This window comes from Drosophila kikkawai, chromosome X, assembly GCF_030179895.1.
Source record: "Drosophila kikkawai strain 14028-0561.14 chromosome X, DkikHiC1v2, whole genome shotgun sequence".
Taxonomy (NCBI): domain Eukaryota; kingdom Metazoa; phylum Arthropoda; class Insecta; order Diptera; family Drosophilidae; genus Drosophila; species Drosophila kikkawai.
Genome location: NC_091733.1, coordinates 18,439,519 through 18,461,093, shown reverse-complemented (window position 1 = coordinate 18,461,093; position 21,575 = coordinate 18,439,519). Strand labels below are relative to the sequence as shown.

The window sequence follows — 21,575 nt, the reverse complement described above, 5'->3', positions numbered from 1 at the left end:
GGCGATTCAAACTATTTCTTTTCCAACTCTTTCATAGGCTTTACGAGGTATGGCCAAGGCGAGGCCTTCCTGGCTAACCCCACAGCGGATATGAAGCTGTAGGGTGAAAGCCCGGGGCAGAAGGAGGACGAGGACGTGTCGCCTGCTGGCCCAGAGTAGAGTGATACAATGATAACGACGGCTGCTGGACTCCGGAGTCCGAGGTCAGCGGCGGCTCGTGGCTCGCTTTTATTTGTTGCATTTCTGGCCCCGGCCAAGGATATAAAATTTCAAATGTAACTCTGCTACGGCAGCCAGCTCATGTCCTGCTCTCGTATGTGTTTGTGTGCGGAGTTCATCATCGACTGCCGCCTCAAAGAACTCACCGCCTTTAAGGGCAATGCAGTTGGCATAAAATTTAATTCACCGTCCTGGGCCAGAAGGAAGCGCTCGGGACATTACGTGCCGGCAGTCAGGGCTTCCTGCTTCACCATCTTAGACCCTCTATTCCGAGTCGCAGTCGCAGTGGCCGGGCGAGGCCTTTCAAAACAGGCATCGAAACAAATTCGAAATCCCAACGTAGTCGGGACAAAAGGCTGAGAAGGAGCTCCGAGACGTGGCACTGAAGCACAAGAAGCGAGACAAGGACAGAGACTCTGGTTGAAAGTCGGATGCAATCGAAAATGACTGGCCATGGAGCTGGCAGCTCCAAGCGGGCAGGAACCTCCCGAGTCCAGCCGCACGTGCAGCTAAATCCGGAGGTGCAAGTGCTGGCCAATCTCGGCGAGGAGCACATGTCGGTGAGCAATAGCAGCTGCAGCACCAGCAGCAGCAGCAATTTCGGGGAAGCGGACAGCGATGGCGAGGCCGAAGGTAGAGTGATTCTCATGTCCAACCATATAGCATATATATATCCTTCTTGCAGTCGATAGCCACTCGGAACCGGAGGCCGGATCAACCATGGGAGCCGCCGCCGGCGGCAGGCACATGTACAGCCCGCTGGACGGGGGCTCGGACTCGGACTCGGAACTCGAACTGGACGACGCCGAGCTGTTTTGCGAGGAGGCCCTCGCCCTGTTGGCCCACGAGATTGTCTGCTGCGACTGCGACAGCGACGTTGAGTCGGAGGAGGACGGCGAGGAGGAGTCCGAGTCGGAGATAGAGTCCGCTGATGGAGACAATCTGTCTCACAGTACCTACCAGCTGATGTTCAGCGAGGAGGACGAGGAGGAGGATGAATCAGTGGGCAATGGAAAGAAGGATGAGTGTCCGTTTGTGGTCGAGTCGGTTCTTTTGCTGGAAGAGGATCAGGAGAGCGAGGAGAAGTCCGATCCCACTTCAGGGGATAGTCTAGGGAATGCTCAATAAAGTTTTCAAGGATCACGTCAACGATCAATTAAGAACTGGATCATGTTTTCTTAGATTTTTAGGCATTTTAAAGTTAAAATTAATACAAAAAGGCAGGCTAAATTCTATGGAATTAAGGCATGTCTCTATTTATCTATAAATTTATATGTATACATACATGAATATTTTGCATTTAAATTAAATTAAGTTCAGATATGAATGTTCAAATCTTAGGGATATTTTATAAAAGTTTCACATTGACCATAACAAAGTTACAAAGTTATGTGAAGTTGAACGGAGGTCGGTTGGTGTTCAATATCAAAAAGTGAAATAAACTCTCCTAAAAAGTTTCATTTTGAAATCCGGTGTTCTCGATAGCTCAAAATTTTGTAAACCAATCGTTTTGAAATTTGTCACATATATTTTTTAATCAATTTTTTATTTTTTACAATTTTTTATTTTACAATATTTTTATATTAATAAACTATCTTGATATTTTAGCCTTCTAATGTTAATACAAAAATCGTTTCAAAATTATAAAATAACAAAGCCACGTAAATTCTATCAATTCTATCTTATTCTTTAACGAATTCATTATATTTTTTTTATATCGGATGATTACAGTTAGCATCCTACAGGGAAAACCAGATATTTTGGATTTTTCAGGACATTTAGAATTAATCTGTCATGTGAAACAAGTCCAAGCAATTTCGATTTAATCCTTAGAATGGATTGAAACCATGCCGCATGGACTTTTTCATGGGTGAGATGTAGCCCGATCAGGCCCCCAATTCACCAATCCTATCTCTATTTGCATTGTCACTCACCTGTTCGCACTCAAAGCGGACGGATGGCTGGGGACACCCGTGGGAACTGCTGCTGCTGGTGCTGATGGCTGCCCTCAACGATGGCAACAGGCGAAGAGCTACCCTTCGCCAGATGCTGGCATTTAGTATTTAATATTTCTCCTCCGAAGCTGCTGCTGCTGCTGCTGCTGCTGCTGCTGCTGCTTCTGCTGCTCTTCTCGGCCAGTCTTTAATTGCACTCGGCCACTGTGAGGGCTTTTTGGTAACTGGCAAAAACTAAAACAAGGACCAAAAAGGAAGGGAATTGAGGTGGTGAGGAGGCTGTAAATGCAATACAGCATCGTCGGGGAGCAAAGCGAATGCAAAATGTTTTCGTTGCCGCCGATGATAAGCATTCCACTTGCAGCACCACTTCTATTCCAGCTCCTGCTCCCGCTACCGCTCCAGCTCCTGCTCCACTGCACTTATCGTAATCGTAATCGGCGTTTCGGTGTTGGCTTTCAAATTGCCCGCGACCGCGTCAAAGCGACCGCAAAACTAGCTGAACGGACAACCGGCCATCAGCCAGGACTAGTGACCAGCGACCAGCGACCAGCGACCAGCGACCAGATACCATTGACCATCCACCCGGCAATCGACGACCGCAGGTCAGTAGTGGAGCTGAGCCTGGTTTGGTGTTGTGTTGTTGCCCGGCCTTTGTGTGCTAAGCCCCTAAAGCTTAGTTCGGATCAGCAACTGTTGCGGGAGGCCTCCAAAGCGCCACTCGCACACACAAAAAATCCAGAGACAACAAAAAAAATCACTCACCTCACTTAAACACACACACATACACACACGGGATAGCGCAGACGAGCGAGCAAAAAAAAAAAAAGAGAAAAAAAGAAAACGTGGAACAACAGAAGGATCTCCTCACTAAATTAGAAACTAGCAAACAAGTCGGGACTTGTCGAGACTGGCGAGCCACGCACGTGTCCGCATCCGCATTCGCAATTCGCATCCGGTACCCGGTACTGATGTCAACAAGCTACCACACGCAACTAATTCAAAAAATCCAGCGAACGGATTACGGAACGGATCCGCTGAGCGGCCGCAGTGGCCCTGCCGAGGCCGAGGACATGGCCGAGTTCGAAGGCGGCGCCAATCGTGAGGCTCGGCGAGGCACGAGCTCAATGCCGAAGTCGAGCCGATGCCGGCCGAGTATCCTTCGGCTGGCAACTATAGTTCGGGTGCTCGTATATCCTCGCCATTCCGGCAGTCGTTGGTCACCAGCGGAGCAGTTCGCACGTGGCCCCGGCGCACTCCGCATCCAAACTCTTCCTCCCCCCTCTCTCTCTCTCTCTGTGTCTCACAGGGGAAAAGGATTGCCATTGCCACTGCCTGCTGCTGGTCCCAGTGTGTATTAACGGGTTGTGCGTATTATTTAAAAAAGCAGCTTAACCTGCTTTTGTGACCTTTTCCCTTTTGGCCAGCAGCAGAAGAGCAGGAGCGAGGCTGGAGCTGGGCTCCACATTTGTCCAGTTTTATCGATGGAGATGGATAGGCTGTGCGTCCTGTCTGGCATGCGTGTTGATAAATGAGTTTTTATTTTGATTTTATTCACTGTTTACCTTGTTTTTGCATATTCATTCAAGAGGCTTCGGACTTCGACTCTGCTCTCTGCTCTGATTTTGATTCCGACAGCGGCTGTAAATCCTGCCTTTGGTCCTTTGGATGGCCATGCTGAAATGGTTTTCAATTTATTAGCAATCAGTGGCATTAACAGCTGAAAGCGATGTTGTTGCTCCCCCGGCGGACGCGGCCACTCGGATTACGGCTGGAGTCCGGGGGTCAGATGGGAAGCCCAGTTGTCACTGATCATTGGCCATGGTTTTGGGCCATGGGGCTTTTGACCCCACCATGACTGTGGGAAAGCTAAGTGGTAAGCGGCACGGCAGAATGAAATGCCCGCTACTTATGCTGTTAATAGGATGCAAGTCAGCAATTTCATGAGAAGACGAATACATTTAGCTCTCACAGCAAATCACATAAAGTAATTAAGAATAAAATAGAGGGAAACTTACTTTTATTTCAAACATTTGCTTTTCCAATATAAATCAATATTTCTACCATGATTACTATTATAATACATATATTTCAACGCAAAGCTAATCGTGGCTCTGGTACTTTAAAGACTTTTCCAACATAAATCTATATTTTTACCATTACGCACATCATTCAAACTATTAGAAACTGTTATAAAACATATATTCCAACACAAAGTTAATCTACTTTCTGGTACTCAAAGAGCTTTCCCAGCATTAACCAATATTTACATCATTCATGTATGTGGTTTACGTGATAACTGTTAGAAACTGTTATAAAACATATATTCCAACACAAAGTTAATCTACTTTCTGGTACTCAAAGAGCTTTCCCAGCATAAACCAATATTAGTCGAACTACTTACATCATTGACTTGATATACCATGTACCTAGATAGCGTGATTACTGTTAGAAACTGTTATAATATATTCCAACACAGAATTTATTGGCATTTAGGGACTCCTAACAGCATCCTTTCTTAATATTTGCTTTGCTTTCATAATTACTTAGTGCCATAGGCTATATCGTAACCCTTTGATTCCGGAAACCTTCACGATTTTGTGAAAATTTACAATATGCCCGTAATCCCCTTTCGATTCGCGGCCCCATGATCGACTTTTCACCGTGAAATGTGCGCAATGTGCGGCCTAATGTGCTCAACCCGGAACCGCAGAGGCGGCAAATTGGTCAAGTCGGTGGTGGCTGGTAGAGTAGGTTACACCGGCTCCCGCATCCTGGCCACGTAGCCCGCGTCTTGTGGCTGCAATTCCCGTTACCAGTCCAATGCCAATGGCAATGGAGATATGGAGATGACGATGACGATGCAAATGGCAGGAAATGCGTGATAACGACCGGCGACACACACAGAAAATATTGAAAATTTGAATGGAGGAGCATGGAGGGCATGGAGGCACAGACGGAGAGCGAAGTGGGTCTCGAGATGGAAATGAATGCAGGACGAGGGAAAGCCATATCTGGAGCTGAAGCTGACTGTGATGTCTTTGTCGCTGTGGATGTGGATGCGGCTATGCAGGCTGGATGTTGTGAAAGTGTCGACACCAGTCCCGGCCAGGCCAAACACATGGCAAATGGGGCACATGGCACATGGCAGACGCTGCCACTGCCGCTCGTCCAGTGTCCTGCCCTTGTCGCCGCCCATGTATGCCAATGTGAAGGAACGGGCATAAAGAACCGCAAAATCATGAAATGCAATAATGAAGGCTTCATGGTCGATCGCTCAAACACTCGCACACACCGCACAGCTCACCCCGGGAGATAGCTATACAAAGGCAGGGGTCAGGCTGAGGATGTAGCATAGGCGGGATTGGGAACTGGGAGCTGGGAACTGGAAAATGGGAAGCGAGAGGGCCGGGCAAGCAAGACGTGCAATCGACACGACTGCCAAATGGGATGGTGGCCATCCCATCACTGCTACCACCGCCACGAGTGAGTGTGTCTTTCGACACCACAAAGTTGCCATATTTAAAGCATAAAAGCAACATTTCCGTTTGTCGCATGCCGATGAAGCGACAGGAAAACAGAGCAGCAGCAGCAGCAGCAGCAGCAGCAGCAGTAGCAGACGAGGCTGCGGGCAGGATAATGGGGAACCGGGGGGTTAGCAGGACGGAGGACTGGCATCGAGACTAAGCAGAGGTCGAGGCCTACCTCCTCGTGCGCTCGCTCGTATGTGCATCAATTTGTGTGCGTGCGCGTTGCAGTCATGTACAACATGCAACAAACGTGAGAAACTAAAATGAGTGCAATTTGTATGCCACGTTTACGTAGAAAAGCAGTCGGAGGGGAGAGGATTGGTTATAGGATATCTGGGATAGGAGCCCGACTCGCCAAACCGAAGATCCTCCGAGTCCCCACAGCCCAACCACAGGCGCATCTTTTCAGTTGGGGGACAAATTTCATTTTTGCATCAATTGTCGCATAAATTATACAGATTAACACACACACACAGGGTATGGGAGCTGTTCTCGTCCTTGTTCATCATTAAGTTATTATGGGGCTTTCTCAAAAGAACACAACTCGACCTGTTTGGGTCACCAGCACCAGCACCCATTGTCCCAGCCTTTGCCATTGCAGCTGTTCGTGTGCCTCGGTAATTGTTTAAAGTAACTGCAACAACTTGAAGCGGAATGCCAGCCAACAGGGAGACAGACAAAGTCTATAGGAAGGGGTAAGTCCTTGCAGGACCTAGACAGAGACCGAACCGCGACCAAGAGGCTTTAATTGGCCGAGAAACTGGGGACATCCAGTCTAGGTCATTTCTTGAAGCCATTTCATGAGATTCATCAAGTTGGTAGAGTGCCATTTGACTTATAAAAAGGAAACAACCATTTGTTATTTGTTTGTTCGTCATATTTATTGACATTTTTAAACACATCGGATTATCCTATTTCATCGCTTTGTCTGACGTGGTATCCCTAGGCCTCATCTGCCCAGACGGTCAAGTTAACAACGCCCTCAAAAGTCCATTACCATTAGCGGGATCTTCTCAAAAGCCACCGATCCGTTCACCCATTCGGGTTCTTCCGCGCCTACAAACTCAATGAGCAGTAATGTAACTCCGCATACTTTGCAGTAGTCAAGTATTATCTCGGCCTCCAAGCCGCGATCAAATCCGGAAGCCAGCTGGAGGTCCATTTTGTGCTTGTAATTGGAATAGGGATGTGAAAATACTTCAAAATATCGTGATATTGCTATTACCTGATGTATCCACAAGCGTTAGTTTTTCGTTTTTTATATACTTGGGATATTTCCTCATCCTCCAATATCCAGTATATCCAGGAACTGAATTGAAGGCCAGAGCAAGCTAACGCTTTATTTGAAAACTTGTCAAAATGTTTGATTTCCTCACAGCATTGGACAACTGGCAGTCCGGCTGTTTTGCCGGACAACCACCAGACCACCTCTACTCGGCGTCGTAGCTTGCGGATTATACTGCGAGAGGGGACTCGTGCTTCAAGCGAAGCTCCGCGGGGCTTGGGAATTGTCAGATCTTAGCGCAATAATTACAGGCCAAGAGGACGCCCGCGAAACCGGGCCCTGTCCAGCCTGATCGCCCAGAAACAGAAGGCCTGCCCCGAACTTCATAGCTAGGCAACGAACGCGGACCCACAGAAAGGATCCTGCGTGAGCTAGAGAACTTTCGTTCCGACCCTCCCGATGGTTGCCACGTGGAGCTGATGGGTGACAATTTACTCCACTGGACACTTTCCCAGCTACCGGCCCATCCAGCTGGGAAAAAACCGATGGGCAGGGACATGGTGCGGATCGTGCTTCAAGCTCAGAGAGTCTACCACTTCAATGGAAAATCAAAGAAACAATTGAAAAACTAATGAGACAGGACTTAAATACAACGTATAATTTACAAAACTATAATAGGAAATTAAATATTATCACATATTTTGCGTTTAAGCTATGCCATGTGGCTGCAGTCCTGACCCAAACCCAGTCCTGGCCCTGGCATTCGTCAAGCCAAAATCTAATTTAGTTCGTCGGGAGACAATGCCTTGTTGGCTTGTCTGTCACGCATCCTTTTGCCGTCTCCTTGCCGGATGGCTGACTGCCTGGAAGCAAGGATGCAGGGATGCAGTGAAGTCAAGCTTTGGCTTTTTTGTTTTTTCTCCTTTTCGTTTGCCAAATGCCAAATGTCTGGCAAATGCCATAATTAAGGTGTCGCCGCAGTTAGATAAACCGAAGCGGAGCGATCCCTTACCCCCATTGCCTCGCCCAGACCCCAAATGCAACTCCGATTCTGGTTGGGCCAGTTGCAATTCCACTTATGCACTGCTCGGAGATTAAGCTGTCGACCCAACGGAATCCCTTAGCTAACCGCAGAGCCTTGAGCACCGTCTCCAGCGTTGGCTCCTCCACCTGCCCCATAGGTTGTGCTTGGATGTAAAAATATACTAAATATAAATGCACATAAAAATTCAATTTCTCTAAAGTGTAGCTAAGCATGTAATTGAATTTGTAATGGGGAATATCGTTGAGAATATCGCTGGCACCACCCTTTCCCAGTTCGTTCGCGAATTCATGTTAGCGAAATGTGTCTCCCATTGACAGAAGGACCAACTGAGGGACTGACTGAATGACTGACTGACTGAGTGAGTACCTACCGTATGCATGGGGTATCCCGGTTAGCCTGTGTGCGAATGAGTCATACAATCAAGTAGGTCTGTGTGACATTTGGCATAGGATACCCATTCCCATTCCCTTTCCCATTCCGGTTCCGGTTCAACTTCAGCTTCCGCTTTCAATGCCGATGCCGATACCGATTCCGCTTCCGATGGCACCCTCGACCTGCCCGCCATTATGTCTGCGTGGCAATTTTTCGCTCCTCTTTCGGGTATCCTTGCCAAGGAAACGTAAGCCGAACGGGTGTAGTGTCTGTGATGTGTGTGTTCGTGTGGTGCCTGCGGATGACAAAATTAATTTGTATTTTGTATGCACATCAATTGCTAATAAGAAAAGAAAAGCGCAAATAGGAAATGGGAAGGCAGAAAGCAGAAAGGGGTTACCTTCTTCGCGCCATTTTTAAAGTCAAACTCATTTAACGGCCTTCTGCTGTTGTTGCGGCCATCTGGTCTGGGGTTTTATTGGCCAATTAAATGCGACTTCTGCGGCAACGGTGGCTGCGGGCGAGTCAGTCGGTTTAAGAGCTGCACAACCAATCTCGAGGTCATCGCCGTGGCCAACGAGTCGCACTAAAAGTTACAGCCCACTATATATACTGCTGCGGGATGTGGGCAGGATTCACGGCCGCCATGTGCATCTGTCAATCAGGCGGGATGGCAGCCAGTCAGCCAGTCAGCCAGCCAGCCAGCCAGTGAGCCAGTCAGCCAGTCAATCAGCGACATTGACAGGCCATAAAATTGGGCAGGTCAATCAATTAGTGAGTGACCCGGACTCGGACTCGGAATCGGCTCGGAACCAGTTGAGGCCTCAACGGTCTTGGGGCTGGCATCATTATCGCCTGTCGACGCCAGTCAGGACATGTCAGGCAGCGTAACGAACCGGCTCCTGGTGCCAGATTCCAGACTCCGGATTCCTTTGCTCCATTGTCCACTGTCCACCCGAGCTGCTGGCATGTATGTATGTAAATGCCAGTGGGCCTGGGCCTGGGCAGCAGTCCGAGAGCTGAACAGGAAACAATTATGCTGAGCCAATGAAGCAAACTTCATCCGCCCTGTTGCCGTGACACGACTCCTGTCAGGGCCGTGACACGCCGGTGCTGCCTCATCCTTTGCCCTTAACCATTTCCATCCACCCGAACCCGAACCCGAACCCAAACCCTTTCCAGCCAGCTTGTCGGAGGCACTTTGCAAAATAAATAAAATGAAAATTTGCTGCTTCCGGCTGAGGGAGAGGAGCCTGTCTCCCCCTTCTCCATCTCCATTGCCACGTATCCGAATCAGCCGCATCCGTGACCATGTCCGTGTGTTATTTCTGTGCCTCCGTCTGCTTTTCTTTCCAGCATAATTTTTAATGGGACGCAACGAAACGTAAAGTGAGAAAGCTGCACTGGCATCTCCATCGCCGCACACACTCTCGCCTCCAACTCCTGCCAACTGTTAAGGTGCGTGGGCGGAAGGGGGTGTTGGAAATGCAAATGATGCTATCTGTGCCCGGCCCTGTGCCTTCCTGCCATCGTCCTGGCTCCGGCCTGCTTGACATTCCGCAATCGTGCGCTCAGCTTACTTCGCAGAAAACTTTCCATTGCCGTTAAGAAATTGATCAAGTGAAAAGGTGAAAATTGATTTTGCTACATGTGTTGTGTCCTCCAGCTCCTGCTCCTTCGACTTCCTGCCCTACGTAGTATATGTGTCAATTGTTTATCAAACAGAGACATGACTGGAGCATGTGCGCCTTGGTGACTTTTTACCGACTTACTTCGTTTAAGTCTCCCGCAGGGCCTGCGGATGAGTCGGCTGTCCTGGGTGACTGGATACCTGGATACCAGGACGATTGGGTGACTGGATACCTGGATACTTGGATGACTGGCTGACTGGCATATGGCGTGTCATTCGATTACGTTAATCAAATGATGCACAAACACAGGGACACTCCCTTCCTCAATCGACTCCTCCCCCCAGGCTCACCTTCTTTTGTGTTAGCACTTGGATAGGGGATAACATGCGGCAAGCTCGCACTTGACTTTATAATGCTCCATCACCTCGGGGCGAAGCTGAAAACAGTGCCTGGGACGACGGCATTATCCTTTTTACGCAGTAGGCCTCGCCAGACATAAGCTTGGATCGCGCCTGGAAGTACTGAGGGAATTATAAGTCACTTTTGCGGTGGAAAGAGCAGGAAAAGGAGAACATTTACCAAATAAGCTTAATGGCAGCTCACTGCCGCTGAGCTTCTCAAGCGATTGTCGCAAATAAATCAAATATTTTATGTCACCTTGTCTTTATATGCCTGTTTATTGAGTGACCTTAACGAAGTTTAAAAGGACAAGTCGAAAACATGGCTAAATAAGGCTAAATAAAATTTTGTTATAAGGAAATTTAAATGTAATCTTTAGCAAAAATAATCATGAAGTGGACAAGTTATATTATTATATGGAAAAAGCTACTTTTGTGGAGGTGCAAGTATTCCAAGACGAGTGAAGGATACAACGAATAATAAATATTTATTGGAATTCTACTTAGTATACATTTCAGTGATTTTCAATTATACTCTTTGGTATTTAAACTGAATTGAAACCTAAATTTATATTTTAATGCTACACAAAAGTGTACATTCATGAGCGTTTCCAGTAATTACATTTTCATATTTAATTAAAATCCCTGCTCTTTAAGAACTCGCATATCTGAATCGACATAATATGATTTATAATATGAAATATTTTCAAAACCAAGTCCGAAAACATTGCTCCGCAAAAGGGGCGCGAGGGGTGCAAGGCCAAAATACACTGAAATAGGCTTTAAATAGTTGGCATTTACCATAAACTTTGACCAGGCATAGATGGCCCTATATATGATGATGGTGGTGGGCCATATATTTATGAGGGCCGCACGATGGACGGCTGACGGAACTGAAAACTGAAACATCAAGGGTCATATCCTCGCATCCTGGCAGCCATTATGATGATGATTATGGCCCGGCAGCTGCTGTGGGCAATATGTGAAATGAAAATCTCGGCAGGCAGCACCCGCACTTGACTCACTTTGGCCGGAGAATTCCTTGCTGTCCCCATACCAATGAACCCTGACCTCTGACCCACCCCCGCTCGGGCTCGTCTCTCTCTCGCACATTGTTAAACGTTTTTTTATGGCCTGCCAAAATCATATTGAATACAAATGAAGGCCCGTCGACGGGGTGGCAGCATGGACGAGCATGGTTTGTGCACTCGTTGCTCGTTTCCCAATGCTCGTCCTGGGGATGAGCAATCAATTGCCATCCAAAGGCGGCCTTAAATACAAAAGTTCAGCTCGAACTACAGATTGTCGATGTAAATCCGCTGCCACGTTGCCTTCTCCTTGGCTCTTTCCGCTTCGATGGCAAATTGCAGGCTAAAACTTTATCGTGTAATCATTTTAAGTTCACTTCCTTATTATTTTTGCACAACAAGTTGCAACAATTGCAGTTGCCTATGTCATTTTCCAAGTGCTTAGTGGCTTCGGCCTCATCTTCAGCCCCAGCTCCAGCTCTAGCTTTAGCCATGGTCCCAGCTTCAGCATCAGCATCAGCTTCAGCTGCAGCTACCGCTCCTGATTCCTGCTCAGCTTGCTTCTGACTACCCCTCAGTGGGTAACACTGGCCTGCATAAGAGTAGTCTGAATGGAATTTTGCTTGGAAAATATTCTATAACGACAGGTTTTTGGAGAGGATAGGGGCCTAGACCTTTAAGTACTGCAAAAGCTGCCTAACTGAAGCGAATAAGTATTTAAGCCTTTGAGAATAAGTATAAACTGGCTAAGATAAGTCCCATCGTGACAGGTTTTTGAAGAGAATAAGACTCCGTGTTACCTTTTTAGCCAAGTTTTAAATGATTTTTCACTTTCATTGATAACTGTTTCATAGGTCCCTGGTTGTATCCGGCTCAAAGGACCAAATGTAAATTAGTGAGGCTGTTGGTTGACGATCGTCGGAGGGAGCGTCTTTTGGACTTTGAGGTTTATTTTCATGATTCTGACCATAGTAGAATTATTTAAGTCTACTATGATTCTGACAAGGTCAAGTTTTATCAAATGAGAATTTCCTGACCCTTTTAGGCTTTGACAACATTATAATGTTTCAAAAAGAATACTTCTAATATCATCCACAAGCTTCCCCAATTGATTAAAAGTGTCTCCAAATTGTGCAGTGCAGTGTAATTGTTGCTGTTGCCGTTGTTGCAGCTACTTTTTAAGTTTTGTGTACAACTTTTATGACACTTTGTCGTATTGTTTTTTGTTTGGCTTCTGCCGTACTTTGCGGCGAACGTGTCATATTCAGTTATGTATTTATTCCTTGCCCAGTTTCAGTGCTCCTTCTTCGGCTTCAGCTTTGAGTTTCCACTTTCAGATTTGCCCGTCTCGGAGCTATTCCCCACAGATCGCCCACGCCACTTGGAGGGATTGGGAAGATGCAGGGATGTTGGGAGGCTGGGTTTGTCGGGATGCCAAGGATGCAGGGATGCAGGGATGCAGAAGCTGTGGCAGGGGGCGGCAGCTGTCAGAAAAACGCTTTGAGCACGAATCAAATTCTTGTTGTTGTTCAGTTCTTCCAACCAGCATTTGTTTGCCAGCAAGGAACGGGTTGAGCAATTTGGATCACAGCAAGGCAGCAAGAACTTGGTCTTCGAATGCGCTTGCCATTGATAGGAGCAAGGAAGCGGAGGTCCTTTAAGGTATTCATAATCGATATTGGGGTTGAAAATAATGCTGTCAAAACACAATGGGCTGCGAAGGGATCCTGGTCAAGTGCATGGCTGAGTGAGAGAGACTAATACATTTTAAAGAATCTTGATCATCAGGCACTTTAATTGATATTCCAAGGAACCAAGGCTTTACTAGTAACCGCTGAAGTTTATGGTATCCTTTTACCAGGTCTTCGAGCCAAGCCGCACTTATAATTTTCGGCTAATTATGCAAACACAATAACGATTGTATGATGATGGCAATAAAGGCTCGAATTTAATACAGATGCCAGCCCGGGCATTTTCACCTGACTTACGCTGTTTGTTGTTATTGATTTCCCAGCTACCCACAAACATACACAAAGCGCTGACGCAATAAAAATACATTAATTAATTGCGGAAATACACAACCACACACACACTTTGAAGTGTGGCGCATAAGAAAGGAGCTGATGCTTGACCTATAATCCACTTACAGGTAAATAACGAGCTTAAATACCCTCACTCCGAGTTGATCTTTGTTTGAACAAATTGAAAAGCGAGTTAAAAACTCGTACGAAAATCACTGAGCGTGAAAGTTTGGGGGGGGGGGGCCCAAACACCTTAACGACTTGGCGACATTCTTCCACAGTTTCAATTAAGTCCTTCGGGGGGAGGGAGGGAAGATGGCCCCTCTTCGAATTCACTTAGTGCGATTACACAGAAACAATTCAATCGAGCCGGCTGCTCAGTGCCTGTCCCAGGATCTCACTGGGTCATAGTTGGCGACCCAACTGCGTTCATTCCCCGGCAAATCAGTGCCACCTCCGGGGATTTCGGCATTCCGATAAGGAGGTCGTCGAGTCAGCGCTCCTTGGCTCCTCCTTGGGCGCTGGGCCTGTGCCTGTAAGTGCTTGAAAGTCAATTTTGAATTTAAAATACACCACGTAACGCAATATGTTGATCTTTTGAATACGAATGCGGCAGCCACGTTGCGAGGGTGCCAGCCGGATTCGGAACGGGGGATTGGGATTGGGATTGGGATTGGGATTGGGAGGAGTGCCCTAAATGGCAGCACACAGCACAAATACCCAGACGGAGGAGCACACACACAAACACATCCACATCTATAACGAATTTAAATAAACTTTACTAATAAAATGTCGTTGACAAGTGGCAAGTGTCGAAGCTGGCTGCTGACTCCTCGACTGAACTGAACTGAACTGAACTGAGCTGAGCTGAAGGACTCCCCTTCCCCGACTGGGTGACTGGCAGGAGCGGATGCATGAGTTGATGCCAACAACGTATTAATTTTGTGTATCAAAATAAACTTATTCTTCTGGCATTCAGCCCGCCCCCAAAAAAGGAGAAAGGCAGGCACCGGGGGACAAACAATGCAAAGAAGCTGTGGGGAATCCAGAGATGGCTGGATGACTGGCTGGGGTTACACAGCCACAGATACAGACTGACGACGACGACGGAACTACGGCCAAAGGCAACGGAACGGCTACGGCATGTATAAATATCTACATCACGTTCCGAGCTCGGAATGCCAATGTAAATATTTTCAAACTTTGATGAAATAATCAAGGTAAACAGTAAATGTCGTCGTTGCCATTGCCGTTGTCGTTCAGTTTTCTGTTCCTGCTCCTTCAGCTTTTTGGATTCAGCTCCGCTCCAACCTGCACTTGCCGCCTGGGGGGGATCGGAGGGGCGACGGGCGGCGTCTGCGGCTCGTGTGGATTTCCCTCTGTGCTGCTGCAGCAGCAGTCTGGCCCTGGCCCTGGCCTGCCCAACTGGATGAATGCTCGTTTTTGGGCTCTCACCTTACGTCCGGATGTGTCCCTCTCCCCGCACAATTGTTTGTCCTGGCCGGCGGGGTAGCATTTTGTGCTCACCGAGATTCTGGGAATCCTCCACTGGCCACTCTGTTTGCTTGGCAGACATAAATGTTTAACTGCCTGGCCGGGAGTCTGGGGCGGGCAGAGAGATGGCCCAAAAAACCGCAGCCGGGACAACTGCTGATGCAGGGAAGTCACCGGCGTGTGGTTTGGTCCGATCCAGCCGGAGATCCATCCTCCAGTGACCTAGTCTTCAATACCAAACGACTCTCCAGGCCGCATCGTCAATCACCTGGCAGACGCGCCGACTTAGGATGACGACGATGATGATAATGATGGCCCCGCCAGCAGGCCAACCGAACCGAATCGAACTCTGAACTGCTGCTTAGTCGGGCGTGAGATCGTCAAGGCTGCCTGGCGATAACCTTTAAATTGCTTAACAGGGTGACCTCTCTCCTTGACACGCGTAAAGAAGGATTCCCAGGCGAAGCACTCGGCGAAAGGTGCTCAATAAGGTGGACTCTAACAGCACGTGTGGCACACTTATTGGCCAGATATAAAATGCTCTTTGACAACATCACTCATACGTAGTGTTTTCTGTGCCACAAAGCTAGACTCCTTAAGGTTTTCGATTATAAATCGTGTAACATAGATTATCATCTGTAAATATCTAAAATAATCCCATTCAAAGGACAATCTCTATCTCCCAATTGAACTAGCCAATGTCCACCCTAGTGGACTGCATCCGAGGCGCCTCTGGTATGCCGGCGATTGTCACCTTGACGCCATCCAGCGATTGGGCTGCCAGTGGGCCAGCTGGGACAGCTGGGGGACAGGGTCTAAACGCTTTCGCTAACCACTCCTAACACCTATGCACTATCCCCCTTGACACCGTCTCTGCCAGACACACACACACACACACCCCCGTGCACAGCCGAATGCACCCAGATAAACCACCATAAATCTGTTGCCATCATTTTAAAGCGATTACTACAAATGGATGTGCACACGGCGACTGAGGCTGCTCTGCTGCTACTGCTGCTGCGACAGCGGTGGGGGAAATAGAAAAGGAAAGCGTGGATAGCGGGGGAGGGGAGGGAAGGGGAAAAAGCCAACGTGAGAGCGAGTGTATGAAAAGCGTGTGAAAATATGGGCAGACAGATGCCGGGCAGCAGGCAAAGCGTATGAATAGCGAGCCGGTAGCAGAGCAGCAGACCCAAAGGCACTGAAAGAAATTATAGGAGCTCAGAGTAAAGGTGATAAATATCCTTTAAAAAGTTGTTTAAGATTGTAATGAAAATAAATGAAAATTCTAAAGTGATTCCAGTCCTCAGTGGGTATAAAATCATAGCATACTTTTTGGAGGCTTCAAGTAAGCTAATTAAAAACTGAAAAGAGGGACTGAAAATAATCAAAAATAATATAAATAAATAAATTAAAAAATTTTTTAAAATTAAACAAATTAATTTCTTAATAAACAAAATAAATAAAAATTAATCTTTAGTGCTTCAAATATAAGTCTAAACTTTTTTTGCTTGGATTCTATTTTTTGGATTTTCAGTGATTTCTTTTTCGTATAATTCAAATTTTTGTATAAGGAAACCTTTTTTTACAGTGAACTACTACTGCCGGAGAGCGGACAGAGAAAGAGAGCGATGTGCTGGGCGCTTGGGAAAGGACCTGTGTGTGGGCTTGGCTCCAGCGGCTGAATGTTTCGGGAAATATTGGATCTAACGAGAGCACAAAACCAGGCACTAACAACAACAGAAACTGCAGTACACTGAAAAAAATATCTACCAAAATGTACATACTAATGTATGTAAAATAAAAATATAAAATTTCAGATAAGAGTTCGCCTTTGGTTTCTGACACTTAAATTGACTTTGTAACTTTAAAATACTCATTTCATTTACTAATTTCCTACTCTATAATTTCTCTCTCTGCATTAGTGGCAGCAAAACTGCAGGAGACACAAAAAATAAGGAGCAAGGCAGCAGAAGCAGCAACCAAGCCAACAATAACAACAACAGCGGTATCATCGGCGGCAGGACACAGAAAAAAAAACGTCAGCCGCACAGAATAGGAGAAAAAGGACACGGAAAATGGCAAAAAGTAGCAACAAAACAACTGCACGGCACAAAAAAAAATGGAAAGAGGAAAAACAGAAAAGCTCGCGAGTAAATTGCTCTGGCGAGCACCACGCGCCAAATGTGGAGCGTTCCGATTGCGGTAGGTTGCCCAAACAGGGTGTCTTCAAACCAATAAACCAAGGTCCTTAAATAGGCCCTCATAGTCATGGACCATCTACCATCTACCATGATTATAAAATAATAATATTTAATAATACAAAAAACCTACTTCAACTTTATTTTAAATTGTTTAACTTTTAGTTAAAAGTTTGCAAAGCTGTAAAGGAATTATTTTCGATTCTATTATACCGCCAAAAGGACCTAAAGAAATCCCTTCTTTAAATAGTCACCCTGTAGGTCAGTGACATGCGAAACTATGGCGGAAACAAAGTTTTCACCTGCCACATCACTCACCTGTCGGCGGCACTCTTGCTGAGGCTCAAAAGTGAGCAGTACTCTGGGTACAGAGTACCCAAAAGTCTGAGTACCCAGCAGGACTACCCCGAACGGGACACCCTGTACGCAGAGGTTGGCTCTCCGCACTCCGTCTGCGGTGTCAATTGATGTGTGGCGCCTGTGCACAAATGAAATTTAATGAGCCAATTTAAAGCTGCGCCATATTTATAAACTGTATCTGAAACGCAATTAATTGCCAACTCCGACTGCAGTTAAAAGTGGGAATGGTGTGGAGTCGGTAGCTGGAAGCTGATTGAACTGGTAGCCGGGAGGGTGAGATGTGGGTATATCCTATCAGTATCCTGGCGGGATTGAGAGTTGCCATTGCGATTGCCCAATTATCGCTTAAATCTGTAGCTAATTGTTGGGAATTACCAATTCGAGTGCGAGGAGGATTTGCGCTGGACCCCAAAACTAAATGCGGCAAAATCAAGTGCATTCGCACAGAAATGATGGAGATGGAGGCGTCCAGGAGATGGAAGCTCGCCGGGATGCGTTACCTATCCCGAACTGGAACTGGAATTGATTCAATGCAACAAAGTGGCAAAGTGTGCGGTCAGGAGAAGGTTGCGCCAGGTGGCCCAGTTCCCAACAGGAGCTGCCCTTTTGTCCGCCGCCCCCTTCTTTCTGTCTTTGAGGATGTCCGTGTACAAGTCCGTGTCCGTGTCCGTGTCCTGGCAGTGCTTATGTTTGCATTCCTTTTTGGCATTTTTGCACTTGAATAACTTTGAAATATGGGATTAAATCGTCTCTTATGGGATTTTCTCGATTACAGCTATCATGGCGGGCGAGGGAATAGGCGGTGGGCGGTGGGTGGTCCTGGTCTTGAGTTTGGGTTTTGGTTTAGCCGAGGGTCGCCACTGAACCTGAACCCGAACCCGAGCCCGGCTCTCCCACGACACTCCCTCCGAGTTTCCCTTCTTCGGCAGCGAACAAAGTGTTGGGAATCTCGCCAAGCGTGTGGCCACTGGCCAGTCACGTCTCCGGACTCACAATGAAGCGCAGCACAAAGCGGCAGCATTGCGAGAAAATTTTAGGCTCTTGCCAAAAATTTGGCTTAACAAAAAGGAGATCAGATCTTGAAAGGAAATGGAGTTCAACGAGTTTAAAGAGGAAGGTACTTAAATTTATTATCTTTAAAAATAATAATTTAAATTTGAACGAAACGATCGTCACAACAGCTGCTACTTGTCTATTGACAAGTTATTTTTGTTGTCTTTAGCTACAGTCGCGCCTTTGATTTTTATAAAATCGAAGCCGACTGAGACCTCAAGTCTGCAATTACGAATGCTAATAATTATTTAAACTTGGTTTGTTAACAAAATAAGTGGGAAAATTTAAGCTTTATTATTATTATTCATATTTTTAACATTTAAATTGTTTATTTTTAAAGTATTATTAATTTTAATTTAATTTTAAGTTGTTTATTTTTAAAAATGTTATGAATTTTAATTTAATCTTTTTAATTTGTATATAATCTAATTTTTTCAGTGTACAACCAGCTGAGCCACTGGCAGCACCAGAATATCCTTCTTCCCAGGAGCTGAAGCAGCATCCCCAGACTGGACTTGACCAAAGCTAAGCAGTAAAACAAAGCGTCGAGCGAAAGCTTAACACCCGCACACCCGCACACCCGCACACTCGCACACCCCTTTAACACCCGCCCAAAACACCCCTACACCCAACACACAGCGGAATACTCGTACATGAAGTGCGGGCAGCAGCTGCGGACTTTTCACTTGAACGCGTCGCATCGTCGCTGATGTTGCTGCTGCTGCTGCTGCTTCTACACAACAACAAAATAATGTTTAATAACTAATTAAAATATAATTTAAATTTAAACTTATTGGACCCCAAAATACCCGCCTTTTCTCTGGCCAAGTTCTTTATATAAATTAAGGAAAATTAAAATTAAGGCTGAGCTAGTTATTACAGTGTACTGCTGCTGCTGCTGTCCGCTAAGCTGCAACTTTCATTGCTGCCCAAAGTGATGGAGGGCATTGGCCCAGCTCGCTGGACCGCCAAAAAAAAAAAAACAAAAAAAAGGAAGAAAAAAAATGCGCTCACAAACAAATCGTGCAACATATTCAAAGAGACAGCAAAGGACGAAACAACTTTAAAGGATTCCAGACAACGACAAAGGCAAGGATACGCGGATTCCAGACTTTTTGCAACTCCAAGTCATGGTTAATTAAGGTTCAAATGCCTCAGATTTTAGCTTAATATTTTTTATAAGAAGAAATTATTACTAAAAACGAAACAATTATCCTTGTGCTGGTCTTTGGTCCACGACTTTTGATTAGGGCTTAGGACTAGACCCGGCTTAAAGCCACTGGCATTTCAACTGAGCTTAGAAAGTGCCAATAAAAATGCGATTGACCAAATTGAATACACCTTTTTTTGGTTTCAAGAGTCGCTGCCTTTTGCCGTGAACGAACTTTGGCGCATAAAACTTATAGTTCAAGAAGTTAGCCAGCAAATCTTGTAGAGTTCCTATAGTTCCTAGTTCGATTTCCCCCGGGGGGTGGAGTCCGGAAAGGGCCGGCACTTTCGGCCAGGCTGATGCGTGGCAAAGGTCAGGAGGCGCCTTTTGCCGATGCAGGACTTGCCACTGCCACCACGAGGGACCTAGCCCAGGACCCACCACCACCACCATCACCACCGGTCTGTTGATATTGCCATTGCCTGCGGCAGCAATGAAAATAAATTTCCACCAACATGACGACTATGAGGCGAGACATTGCACAAAGTGCTATGCCAGAAGACCAAGCTCCTCCGCTCTCTCCTACTCGTTCCCATTTCCCATCCTCTGGTGCACGAGTATGTGTCCCTTGGCATGTCCTTTAGCATGTCCATCTGGTCGTGTGAGAGTGCATTTGCCATTTTGGTTGCCGCTTTATGCGCAAACGTTAAGTCAACACAATTTCAAATTTAGTTTTTATAGAAAATTGTCTGTGCTGTCTGCTCTGGCGCCCCCCATTCCACTCCCCCCCCACCTCTCTCACTCTCTCTCTCTTTTGCCGGCGCCTCTGTGCTTTCTTTCAATTTGCAAAATCGTTGCCCGCACCAATTACCGTTTGATTATGCCCCCAATGTGCCGGAAAGGCAAGGAGAAGCAATGGAAATCGGAGTCACAGTCGCTGGAGGAGTCACAGTCCCGTGCCCCGTGTCCCAGAGTCCCGCGTCCACTTCATAAACTGTTGACACTCCGTTTCCCATTTCCCATTTCCCACTGCTCTGGGCCCCGCGCGCCCTGCTCTCTTCTTGAACAGCATGCCAGGCAATAATTAAGGCAAGTGCGCCTCCAGGAATCGCAAGATGCACACACACCACACACATATAAACACTACTCCCCCACCACTGCTCGACTTAATGAATCCGAGAAGCCAGCATCGTTCCACTTAGCAAAATTGAAAGTAACAGTAAGTCCAACATCAACACAGCAGAGTCGATCTAGACATGCCCGTCTGTACGTTTCTATCTTTCTTTTCCTTTTTCCTATCTTTTTGATTCTAATTTATAATTTATTTATATTAAATTGATGACAAGAAATGCCTCACTCATTTTTGTTGTTTTTTTTTTTTTTTAGTGTAGCGGAGCCCCGTGCCCATGCCCGTGGACTCACCAATTCGAAGTCAAACCCGGAGCTGCCACATCAAACACTGCAAATATTTATGTCCCCCGCTTGCCGTCGTCTCGGCTCCTCTCTCTCTCTCTCTCTCTCTCTCTCTCTCTCTCTCTCTCTGTCCCTCTTCCATAGAGGAGGCATCAAAATGCAAATGCCTAAACGTTGGGCGGTAAGGGGGAGGCGACTTTGAGGGAGCTGGCGACGTGAAACGCGAGGCCGCTGATTGCGCAACGCTCGAGCTCCGCTCAGCTCGAGTGTTGAATTGCAAATGTGTCAATTGTCAACTATGTGAGGCACCCTCCAAGCCTCCAGTCTCCCGTCTTCCGTCTCCCATCTCCCATCTCCCGTCTCCCTTCTCCATTCCTCCCCCCTCCCCCTCTAGGAAATGGAAATGGAAATGAAACCAGGAAGAGGGTAATGGGTAGGGAAAGGGCCTTTTGTTACAATTTCTTGGGCACTTTTCTTGTT

The 21,575-nt window shown here is 46.6% G+C and overlaps 1 protein-coding gene across 1 annotated transcript; it reads left to right on the top strand.

Annotated features, from left to right (window-relative positions):
* The first annotated feature begins 489 nt into the window (after positions 1-489).
* LOC108078981 (clumping factor A) lies at positions 490-1,375 on the top strand. Its single transcript, XM_017173151.3, has 2 exons — positions 490-852; positions 905-1,375. Exons 1-2 carry the CDS (start codon positions 651-653, stop codon positions 1,345-1,347), a joined length of 645 nt encoding a protein of 214 aa, XP_017028640.1. The 5' UTR covers positions 490-650; the 3' UTR covers positions 1,348-1,375.
* Positions 1,376-21,575: the final 20,200 nt, after the last annotated feature.